Source organism: Carassius auratus, chromosome 12, assembly GCF_003368295.1.
Source record: "Carassius auratus strain Wakin chromosome 12, ASM336829v1, whole genome shotgun sequence".
NCBI lineage: Eukaryota > Metazoa > Chordata > Actinopteri > Cypriniformes > Cyprinidae > Carassius > Carassius auratus.
The window spans coordinates 3837754-3850125 of NC_039254.1; the positions used below are offsets into that span (position 1 = coordinate 3837754).

Below are 12372 nucleotides of genomic sequence, written 5' to 3' on the forward strand. Positions count from 1 at the left end.
AAGTCCAAACAAAGTAGCTTCGCTTTCACAATGAAACACAGCGCCTCCACGACATGGCGCCGGCGGCAACAGCGAGAATAAAAGTTACACCTTCTTTCTTTGCGTGAACATTTGGGCGGCACTATGCAAATCTTCCCTCATCTTGACATAGATGTGGGGCTGTGTTAAAATATATTATTTTAGGTAGAAGTGGTTAACTCTTAACTTTTATAAAGAATATCTCTTTGGACTTGAGACTTTAGTCTTTGCAACTTTACAGATCTTCTTTATGCACCAAGAGCTTGTAACACTCTGAAGAGAAAGGAAAAACTGAGATTGCATCATATGACCCATTTAAATTAATATGAATATCCAGACCCTCCTACAAGGCTAACTAGAGGTGTTTGTGCCAGTGAACATTTTGCAAATAGCATTTTGACCTCATGTCACAGTTATTTAGTGAACTGACAAATCGTTTGCCAACTGTGAAGTGCATTAGATATGCTTATTTCACTAAAGTGTTTATTCTGTTACAATTAGCTGTGTACTCTTTAGTGATAGACCATTTTATTTTCAAACAAAACAACAACTCAGCTACATAAGCCACTGATAACATCAGTCATTTGACATGATGATTAATAATTAAAAAATGAATGGCACTGCTTTGATGTTCCTTTGAATTCAATATGGACAAAATAAAAACAGTAATATATAATTCAAAACTTATGGGGAAAACTGACTTCCATATAAAAGATTTAAATGATCTTGTCAGATCTTGTCAGTCTTTTTGGAGATTCTATCTGAAGTTAGCTGTAAGTAAAGCCTATAACAAATAAGAGATTGGGGAACAGGAACATTTTCACAATGTCTGTAAATCAGTACTGAAGTTCCAAAACAAAAGTTGAGTACCAAAACCAGTTCAATATCAGCTTAATTTTTTATTTTATCCATAAGTATACACAGAAGTCACAAAATGGGAAAACAATGGTAATGTTAAACACTTTTATGATTAAAACACACCAAGTAATTAAGATTATCTCTTTCCTATGGCTGTTCATGTTGGGGTCAAATAATTAAATAATATTAAATAGTGTTACACTTTATTTTAAGGTGTCCTTGTTACAGTGTAATTACACATTTAAGTACTGAGTAATATTAAGTAACTATATGTACTTACTGTACGGTTAAAATCAAATTAGAGTAAAGTGACAGCTAGCCAGTGCCCCCTCTATAAAAAGTTACTGTCTACTTGCTGCGACTAGTTTTATGACAAGCAGTTTTCTGCCTCGTCATAAATGAAAAAAAGTTGCAGCAGCGATTGCGTTACTGTGTATGCGTGTGCGTGCGCCATAAACAGGTGCACGCATCAAACTTTCCCCGCCCCCATCCTAACTGTAAAAAAAAAAAAAACACATCACGCTTTTATGTGTGATGGGCTTGGAAATGTTTGTTTTGTCCAGACACTCGTGTTTCTTTTGAACTGTCAATCAAAATAGCGTTTCCTCTCCCTGTACGTGCACAGGTTGATCAGCGAGCGTTTCGGAGCGCCGCAGGGAGCGCGTGGTGCGAGGGGCGGGAGTTGGCCAGAGACGGGGGTCTGAGCGCCAGAGAGAGAGGTATAGGAGCCAGAAGGTAATGTCGTAAAGCCGAGTGCCGTAAACCAGGTGCAGGGAGGGGAGGTGGAGTAGAAGGGAGGGAGGGGAGGTGTGGGGGCGAGAGGAGGTGACTCTCCAGCAGCATTTAGACACAGCGAAAGGATCATGGCGGATGGCCCCAGGTGTAAGCGCAGAAAGCAGGCGAACCCGAGGAGGACAAACGGTGAGTAAAAACCCTTCGCTTTGCTTGGCGACGGCTGTTTTCATTCAACTCTGGACTCCGGGCCGCTGACAGAACTTCTCGAGCCCCACAAAGTGCTGGAAAGTAGCGCCGTGTTATAGCCCCTATCTAGTGTACCGTTATACCTGCCGCGCTCGCGACTCTCTCACCGCCTAGCGGTGCACCGCGCGAGCGCGGACCGTTATACGCAGCCAGTCCCATACAAGTGACTCGCTTTTGTTTCCCCTTTTATTCCCCTTCGCCCTGAGTTCACATTATAAAGCTGTTGGGTTTAAAAAAATAATAATTCTATTCGAATCTGTTACTCGTCACTGTTAGATTTTCTTCTTTAGATTCAGACGAATTGAAACTTATTTCCTCGCTCTAAATGTACCTGTTTGGTCCGATGCGGGTGATCTGGTTTCGCATGAATCAGTTTGAGCGATTGAAGTGGTGGAAATGCTTTCATACATACGTGTTTGGGAATAGAGCGCTGGCTTGAGAGGATTTTGTTTTATTTTCGTTGACAACAAACTTTTATATATCTGCAGCAATGGGCTGTTCCGCTGTCTGCGTGGTAGCAGGTAGCTAGCGAAGCTAGCAGAATCCCAAAAATAACCTCTAATATTAGTTTGTATGTAAACGTTTTAGAGTAATATTTACGAATACGTGGCTTTAAATCGCCGATGTGACAGTTTGGCTTGTTTCACTATCTACAAGTCGCACTTTTGTGATATAGCTCAGAAGAAACTGCCTGATAACAGCAGCACGCTGCTCTCTCTGTTACTGCTGCATTAGAAAACAGGGGCATGTGTGCAGTTAGGGGTGATGTTTGACAGGATAGTTTCTTCTTGAACTCCGATTGAAGTTTACAAAGCAAAAAATAAGGGTGTGTTTATGTAACAGTCCTGCCAGTCCAGGCGTCCCTGCGGGATCGGGGCTCAGAGAGCTCTGGAGCACGATGCCAGTTAAAGCAACCTGTTTGTGCAGCCAGCCTGCCACATTTCTAGTTGGGTGGTAACGCTGAAGAGAAAAGGAAAGGAATCTGAAGGGCTGTCTGCTGCTAGAACAACTGCTGCAGCCTATATAAGGAATGCGTATACATCCCGAGCAGCGCACAGGGTCCTGATAAATCTCGCTGCTGCAGCTGGACTTACTGCACTGACAGTTTATTTGTTTCGGGGACTTTATGTATCCGCTTTATGTAATGCACGTGCGCAACTGTGTAGGATTCGGGTTTATGTGTGGTAAATCATTCTTGCGATTTGTTTCTTTGAATTATAACGATCTATCCGGCAAGCTGTGTCCAGGTATAGATGTGAGCCTGAGTAATTTTACTAAGGAAATCGATCGATAGCGAGAAATATGACGCGTTTTACTTCTCGCTTGCATGCGTATAGAGATAGAGACTATAAACTTGAAAATACTTTTAAAATAATGTTATTCGTCCAAACTCTCTCTCTCTTTTAGACTGAAATCCACCGTTTTTCATTTCGTCGGCTTATATGTTGTACTAAGTGTATTTTTTGTGAAGAGATGAGTGAAGAAATACACTTTTCCTCAGGCTGACGCCATGCGCGCGCCATATAGCGGATCTCTCAGCGCGCGCGTGTGTGTGAGCGACCTGTAAATATTTGCTTACCTGATCGGAGGGGAGGATAAAAATGTCACCTAGGTTTTTACGTAAATGCCATTTGACCATCTCGCTATTGTTTTTTTTTTTTTTTTTTTTTTTTGCTACCTGAACGTGCTGACAAGGAAGGAGTCTTTCTTTTTCTCTCTCTGAGATACATTGTCTCGTTTTGAAAGCAGACGGGAGGCGTTAATCGTTCGTTGCTGCAAATGTCAACTTGTGCAGGTATAAAACAAGATATATATGTAGTGTTTTTCGCATGCCTTCTCACTCTCAGCTGCTGTTGTCGTTTGTTTGTAACTGCAGAAGGGATGGGTGCCTGTTATCATTCGGCTTACTCTTAAAAGCATCGTTTCAGTGCAAAAGAGCATCCTCTGTTCTTATAGGTGCTGGAGCATAGCTCATGATTTTTTTTTCATGCGGTAAAAGCATAGGCGTGTTCTGAAATTGTTTCGAAACCTACAATGATTTGACACCGTGAGGTTTGAGGGTCATTTTGCAGCGCTTTTCTGCGGTGTTGGGTTGATATAAGTGCTTTGTCATGGGCGTTTGGCACTGCTCACCGCACTGCAGGTATCTGAACGCGGAGACGCACCTGCTTGTACTTATTTGATCATATTAACACCTCCAGATATAACTTTCGATGACGTTGTACTTAATTTAATTTTAAACTCAGTCCTTCTGTGTTAAATAAAGGTGGTTTTCTAATTTTAAACCCACATTCATTTAAGTGTGTTCTTACGCTTTGTGTCCTTACCGTTCATTATTTGAAGTCACGGACTGACCTCGGAGCGCTCCTGGTGCGTGATGAACGCTCCCTGCGTCATTAACATACGCCCCTCCCCCTCCGCGCGGCCGTGAGGAGTGTTGATCAGACCGTGTATAATTGGAATGTGGCCGCTTGAGTGCTTCACCGTTTGGTGTAAAGGACAACAGTAAATGTCCACTGGATGCAAACTGTCTTCTAGATGGATTCACCAAGTGTTTACCAGACGTACCTACACTTTAATTACCATAATCATGATGAATGGAATGTTTTTCATTTCAACTCACCTACTTTAGAACTATTTTGAATCAGCCACAGAAGGCTTAAACACTATAAGTTATCTTGGAAAGTTATGTGATATGAGCGGTACTAAACTGTTTGCTCATAACATCTTCAGATCTTATTATAATTCACACAACCTTCATCGACTTAACAATCACACATAATTAAAATCTCCCTCAGGTCTTCTGTGATTGTGGCTGTTAATAGAAGGCCTAATTGTTGGCAACATAGCTGGCCTGATAAAACACACATGGAGACAGTTTCCAGCAATAAGACAAAGCAATAAAAATTTCCCAGTTTGCATTCATATGAAAATTTCAAATTGTGTTTAAAAAGAATATAATAGCTCATTAAGGCAACATTATTTGAGAACTGCATTTGTATTTTTATGATGCTCTTAATTGGTCACCTGACTTGCATATACAGATTAGTGTGAGATGAAGCAGTAAATATGGAAATACCTATACCATTCTACTAATCTTTCTTTTTTTGGCTATCAATAAAATGTTCTTTACTCTCACTCATGAGTCAGTCATATTGCAGTAATATAGCCTACCTTCATTTGAAGCATTTGTAAAGGTTACAGTGGTTTCTACACAGGGGCTGAGGGGGAAGGTAAAGTTTTTTGTTTTTTTTATCTGGTGCTGAAGCTTTTACCAGACACTTTGACCATGTGACAGCAGCACTTCACCATCAGGTGAAAAATATGTGACTTGCCTGTTGCTTTGACTAAAGGCAGGGTGTTAACCCTGAGATGAGCTGTTGGGCAGGTGAAGAATGTTTTACAAGCTAGAGAATTCATTAATTCTCTCTGACTTTTAACCCTAGGCTGACTGAATGGCCTACCCTGGAAACAAAATATGCCAAAATTCTATAGAGATACAGAAAATTTTACTTTTTTTCATCATTGGGTAAGTCTGTAGTTAGTTAAACTGAGTAAACTTGAGGCCCAGGGAACAACCCACAGATTTTGACTCTCCGTCTTGGATTGGAATGCTAAATAGTCAACAGTTTTTCAGAGTATTTAAAGCCGTCTCAGGTGAAGTTATCTGCAGAATGCGAGGAAGGTGAACTGTGTCTAAACATCTTGAAAACGATGTTGCTGTGCAGTAAAGCCCTAATCAATCTTATTTAAAAACACAACTTGCTTATATCACCAACAGCTCCAAAGGCCGACAGAGTGCATTTCGAGTATGCCACTTCTGAACATACGTATTCCCAAAACACTTCTATTGATAGAGCTAAGATGATGCATTAACTGTGTGCCAGTGTGTCTTTTTTCACCTTTTCGCATGAGACTGGTTCTAGCGACATTCCCAGCCACTTGGGGTTCTCGTGGCACGTAACATGAAGGCGATCAGGGGCTTGAGCTGTAAACGTGAAGGTGCTAATAGTCCGCAAGACGACAGGTGTTGTTCACAGGGCAGCTCTCCTTCTGTCCCTTCCTCCTTTGGCTCTTTCCGAGAGTACTGGAGGGCAATTTGAAACCTCCCAGTTTGGGAATAGAGGAATGTGGCTGACCGGTATTAGCATGGCTAAGAAAATAAACATGGCAGCGGCTGTTGGGCGTGCTGTGCTTTGTAGTGGCTTTCTAAAATGGAGGTTACGTTTCAAAAGAACTTTAGCAAGACTGTATTTATATTCCGAGACCTTTTAGGGGAAGGATTTACACCTCTGAAATGAGCAGAACCCACAAAGTTTTACCCAACTGCATTTATATAAATACACCCAATGAATGATGAGAAATATTTAGCTTGTTTACTGTCATTACCTTTGGAGAGCTATGGCCAACGTCAGGCTACTGCCAGCGCTGTGATAAAATGGGTGTAGCGGAATTTATTTGGCTGATAAAACTTTAATTACTGCGCTAGGCTAGTGTCACACCCCGTACCAGACTTTCTAGGGGTTTGAAGCAATAAACACACATGCTTGTTTTTCTCTCACTCATGCACATTAAGTTGACACTTTATAGTTAGGAAACTGTGAAGTATTTTTTAAATGTATTTGTTTTTCTGTAGGTATATGTGAGTTAGGAGGACCGCTTTTCTGCGGGACATGCTGTGAGGGCATTTTAAAAGCCATCTGCTAACATTTAGGGTCTCTCCCTGGTGCGCTAGGTTCAGCCGAGGAGGAAATTTTCATTTATCCGTCATGCTTTCATTGACTTCCTCCAAAAGTCCATCTGAAATGCTCTCTCCTCTATTCTCCGTCCCTTTACTTTTTTTACTTTTTCTCTAAGACACAGTAGCAGGGTGATGTTTAGTGACCTCTGCCATGGGCGCCCATGCATTGCCTCAAGTATGACTTCACCCCCCCACCCCCACCCCCGCCATTGTGAGGTGTCCAGCGTAACAAATTGGCTGTGTGTTAAAGCCCCCAACACACACACACACACACACACACACAAATACACATGCTCTGAATAGATCTCTAGGTAACAAAGCTCAGAAGCAGCCCTTGTTTTTTCGTCTTGCCCCCATTCCCTTTCAGTTTGCCCCCCGTGTGGAGGTCACGTGGGGGAGGGATTTGTTGAAGATGGGGGTCAGTGTTTTGGAGGCCTGCTGAGGTGACAGTGAAGGACTGTTGTAAACTGGCAAGATAGCTGCTCTTCTCTCCCTTCCTGTGCTTTGCATAACAAACATGGCCTTCTTGTCAAGGGCCGGTGTGTGAATGTGTGTTTAAAGCACGTCGAAAACACTGTATGTGACTGAGAACTTGTAGACAGAGCGTGGTGGTGCATTTCTATTTGATCGAGGTCCAGTTTGTGTTTTCTCTTTCATTGAACACATTTGTCCGCTTCTCTTTAGAGGGATCAGAGAAGGAAATTGGTCCTTTTGTTTTGTTGATTAGGTGAATGAAAAGGAAAGAAAGGGAAACGGGACTCAATTATAGGCGATGGTGATAGCCACTCAGGCCACTCATGACAATACGAACGACATAAGACAAGCATGCACAACTTCATGTGTAGTGTGACTAACACCACCCTTCAAAAGTTTTTAGAACTGCTCTCCAAGGCTGCATTTATTCTGTGAAGTATTATTACAAAATTGAAAATAACTGTTTCTATTTCAATATATTTTAAATATACAAATTTGTTCCTGTGATGATATGCAGTTAGTATGTTGATTTTGTGCTGCAGAAGCAGTTATGTTGCTTTATATCTTAATTATATTTTCAGGATCCACTGATAAATTGAAAGTTTTAAAAGAACAGCATTTTTTTTTTAAATATAAATTTTTTGTAAAATTATAAAAGTTTTACTTCAATGTCTTTTTTTATCAAATCGATGTATCCTTACTGAATAAACTATTTATTTATTTAAATAATAAACAAAAAAATTATAAAAAATGTAAGTGTTGAACAGTGTTTTGTTGTTTGCTGAGTGAAACAAAATTTTCAATAGGAAATAATGTGGGGTGGCACTTTTTAAGCTCAAACTTAGACTGCATTGTTATTGGCGATTGACATTGCTAAATAATATTTTTTCCCTGCCAATACAGCCTTACTAACTATTAATAACCAAAATGTTTTTTCTTTATTATAATACTATTATTTATAGTAAAGAGTGTCAATTATAGTTAGGGGTTCAAGCACGCAGTGCTGAAACCCTATTGTATTTGTTAGGATTTTTATTATTATTATTATTATTATTATTATTCTTCTGCCCTAGAACTGAACGTGCAGCCCAAACCGTAAGGCGTAGAGAGCTGAAATTTGGACAGATCGTAGAGCTCAATTTGGGGAGAACTTATCAAAGTCTCAGCCCAATCGGCCTAACGGGGGCGCTACAGCGCAAAAAACAAAAATTTTGGACATTTTTGGCCGTAAATCGTATACCGTTAGCCGTAGACTCAAAAACATGGCATTGTTGCAATCCTTGGGTTAGCCCGAACAAAAGTGCACGGCGCCTTTTTGGGGTCTACGACGCACCGTTTTCTCGCAAAATCGAGCTATATCCGAAACCTACTTTTGCGAACTAGTCCTAGGATTTTCAACCAATCAGAACCAAACCACTTCATAAATATTCCCTGGACACTCAATATCAATAATTATTAAAAAAAAGTTGAAATTTCAATTCTTACGCGAAACAGTACGCCAAAAAGCGTCTATGCTAACGTTAGCCAAATACTATTTTGACTATAACTCTTGAACGGAATGAGATATCTTCACCAAACTCGGTACACATATGTATGAGCTCAATCTTTGTTCAAATCAAAAAAATTGCGCATCTCTGCCACTTGGGGGCGCTATAAGATAGAAAAAACACATAAATTGCTATAACTAGGCAACCGTTGGCTCGATCAACTTGAAAATCGGTATGCAGTGTCTTGGTCTGAAGGGGCACAAGTACTTATGAGGACATTTGCATATCTCAAAAAACATGGCCGTCATTGGCCAAACAAATTTAAGCACCTATTTGAAAGGGTTAACGGATGTTGATCGGAACGAAACTCGCTGGGTACGTTCGACTCATGAACCTTAAGGTCTGTAAGAATTTTGAAAGAAATCGGCCACTAGTTGGCGCTAACGAGTTTTATGGCTCTGTAATCACGTGGTGTTTCACATATCAACACAATATGCATATCATTTGATAGATCTCCTCGTAATGCATAACTTTGCCTCAAGAACCATTGCTGTCAATCAAATCGTTCAATTGTTATTGACAAATATGTTAAAAACCTACTTTTGCGAACTAGTCCTAGGTTTTTTGCCCGATCGGAACCAAACCACTGCAGTAATATTCTGTGGACTCTCTAGATCAATAATTATTAAAAAAATGTTGAATTTTGTCCTTTGGTTAGCTGTAACCGGGTAATTTAGAAAAAGGGGTTTGGCCAAACATACCCCAAAGCCTATAAAACCTAAAGGAAAACTCAAAACTGTATGAAACTCAGGGAAATCATGTATCAGGTGACTCTTAACAAGCATGCAAAGTTTCATGGAGATCAGACCAAAGGTGGCGCTATAACAGTAGAAAAGGTCTCAAAACACAAGATTTATATGGTAAATGGCCCCAAATTGTTTGAAAATGCTCATATATTCACTCAAAAACACTAAATCTTCATATCATATGATAGATCTCCTCATTCTGAACAACTTTGCCTCTGGGACCAATGTTGTCAATAAAGCTGTTAATTAAATATTCAAGATTATTTTAAAAAGTTACTTTGGCATACTTGTGATACGGTTTAAGATGAAAATCAATAAAACCACTGAAGTACAATTCTGTAGACTCTGAAGGTCAATAATTATCAAAAACATGTTGAACAATTGCATTTGGACAACTATAAACCAGTAATTTTATAATATGTTCTTTTCATAGTGTACACAAAGGCCTATTAATACAAACAGAAAGCCCACAAATTATCAAAACTGTGTAAAACAATGCATAATTTCATTCTAAACAAGCATGCAAAATTTAAGAGAGATTGGGCAAAAAAAAAAAAAAAAAAAACACTATAACAGTTATGTTTAAAAACAGTGTTGCTTGAGTAAATGCAATTTATAACCTCTAGATGGCAGTGGAAGACCACTAATGGGCTCATTCAGTTAAGTTGAACAGTACTGTTGAAAGGATTCATGAATTCATCCCAAAACATTAAAAATGTAACTGTTATAACATTTTAAATCTCATTGAGTCAATGTTTTCCATTTTGTTCTTACAGATATATCAGTTTTTACTATTTTGCCACATTGTGATTACAGTTTAACCTGAAAATGACATCTAAACTCTTAAAAAGAGAAGACTTGCAATAAGTTTATTGTCACCTATCACTTATTTCAAATACCTATATCTGCAACAAAATGTTTGTGCATGTATATGTGTGTCTTTCTGTGTGTGTGTGTGTGTGTCTGTGTGTGTGCATATGCTTATAGAGTATACATATATTAGTCTAATCATTTACTTTCAGTGTGTGTGTCTGTCTGTTAGCCTGTTCTCCATTTTGGATGTGTTTAAATGTCATCCATGCATCCAGGTTGGCTCAGACCACCTCAGAGGCCTTAATGTGCTTGAACCCCGGTAAATGCTGCTTGCAGCTTTAATTATTATTATTATTATTATTATTCTCCACTCAAACTGATCGTGCAGCCCAAACCGTAAGGCCTAGAGAGCTGAAACTTGGTCAGATGGTAGAAGTCCGGCCTTCTTGTCAGATCCAAAGGCTCACCCCAATCGGCCTAAAGGGGGCGCTACAGTGATCAAAAATGCGTTAGTGCTAATAACTAATAAACCGCTTATCATAGAGCCAAAAATTTTACATTTCCGGAATCCGTGGGTCATGCGAAATTAAAAACGGTCACTCTGATTTGGGGTCTAGGAGGCCTCGTTTTTTCGCAAATTTGACGTATGTCCAAAACCTACTTTTGCGAACTAGTCCTAGGTTTTTCGCCCAATCTGAACCAAACCACTGCAGAAATGTTCTCTGGCCAGGGAATATCCATAATTATCAAAAAAAAGTTGAAATTTCGACTCGCTGTCGTAATGGGATGCCAAAACGTTCGAAAGTCGAGGACCAATTTTACGCAACAGGCTATAACTCGTGAAAGAAATAAGATATCTTAACCAAACTTGCTACACATTTGTAAGACCTGAAACTTTGGTCAAATAAAAAAAATTGCACACCTCTGCCACTTGGGGGCGCTATAAAAAGAAAAAACACATAAATGGCTATAACTAGGCTACCGTTGGCTCGATCGACCTAAAAATTGGTATGCAGTGTCTTTGATTGAAGGGGCACAAGTACCTATGAGGACATTTGCATATCTCAAAAAACATGGCCGCCATTGGCCAAACAATTTTAAGCACCTATTTGAAAGGGTTAACGGATGTTGATCGGAACGAAACTCGCTGGGTGCTTTCGACTCATGAACCTTAAGGTCTGTAAGAATTTTGAAAGAAATCGTCCACTAGTTGGCGCTAACGAGTTTATTGGCTCTGTAATCACGTGGTTTTTCACTTATCAACACAATATGCATATCATTTGATAGATCTCCTCATAATGCACAACTTTGCCTCAAGAACCATTGCTGTCAATCAAATCGTTCAAATGTTATTCACAAATATGTTAAAAACCTACTTTTACGAACTAGTCCTAGGTTTTTTGTCCGATCGGAACCAAACCACTGCAGTAATATTCTGTGGACTCTCTAGATCAATAATTATCAAAAAAATGTTGAATTTTGTCCTTTGGTTAGCTGTAAAGGGGTAATTTAGTAAAAGGGGTGTGGCCAAACATACCCCAAAGCCTATAAAACCTAAACGAAAACTCAAAACTTTATGAAACTTCGTGGAATCATGTATCTGGTGACTCTTAACAAGCATGCAAAGTTTCATGGAGATCGGATCATAGGTGGCGCTATAACAGTTGAAAAAGCCTCAAAAACAAACATTTTCAATAGAAAATGATCACAATTTGTAGGACATGTTCATACATTCACACAAACACTAGATCTTCATATCATATGATAGATCTCCTCTTTGTGAACAACTTTGCCTCAAGGAGCGAAGATGTCAATCAAATCGTTCAATTGTTATTCACAAATATGTTAAAAACTTACTTTTGCGAACTAGTCCCAGATTTTTTACCCGATCGAAACCAAACCACTGCAGTAATTTTCTCTGGACTCTCTAGATCAATAATTATAAAAAAAATGTTGAATTTTGTCCTTTGGTTAGCTTTAACTGGCTAAATTAGAAAAGGGGCGTGACCAAAATACCCAAAAGCATATAAAACCTAAACGAAAACTCAAAACTTTATGAAACTTGGTGAAAACATGTAACAGGTGACTCTTAACAAGCATGCAAATTTTCATGGAGATCGGACCACAGGTGGCGCTATGACAGTAGAAAAGGTCTCAAAACATAAGATTGATATGGTAAATGGCCTCAAATTGT

General features: G+C 39.4%; 1 protein-coding gene across 2 annotated transcripts in view; it reads left to right on the forward strand.

Moving 5' to 3' along the window:
• Positions 1-1434: 1434 nt before the first annotated feature.
• The window catches only part of LOC113111527 (zinc finger E-box-binding homeobox 1-like), a 66587-nt gene continuing 55649 nt past the window's right edge, over positions 1435-12372 (forward strand). The window contains exon 1 of one of the 2 annotated variants that reach the window (XM_026276327.1): positions 1435-1797. In XM_026276327.1, the coding sequence (XP_026132112.1) occupies positions 1740-1797 (58 nt within the window). In that variant the 5' untranslated portion in view covers positions 1435-1739. Of the gene's footprint in view, positions 1798-1865; positions 3653-12372 lie in introns of those variants that run through there. The other variant, XM_026276328.1, reaches the window with a different exon arrangement.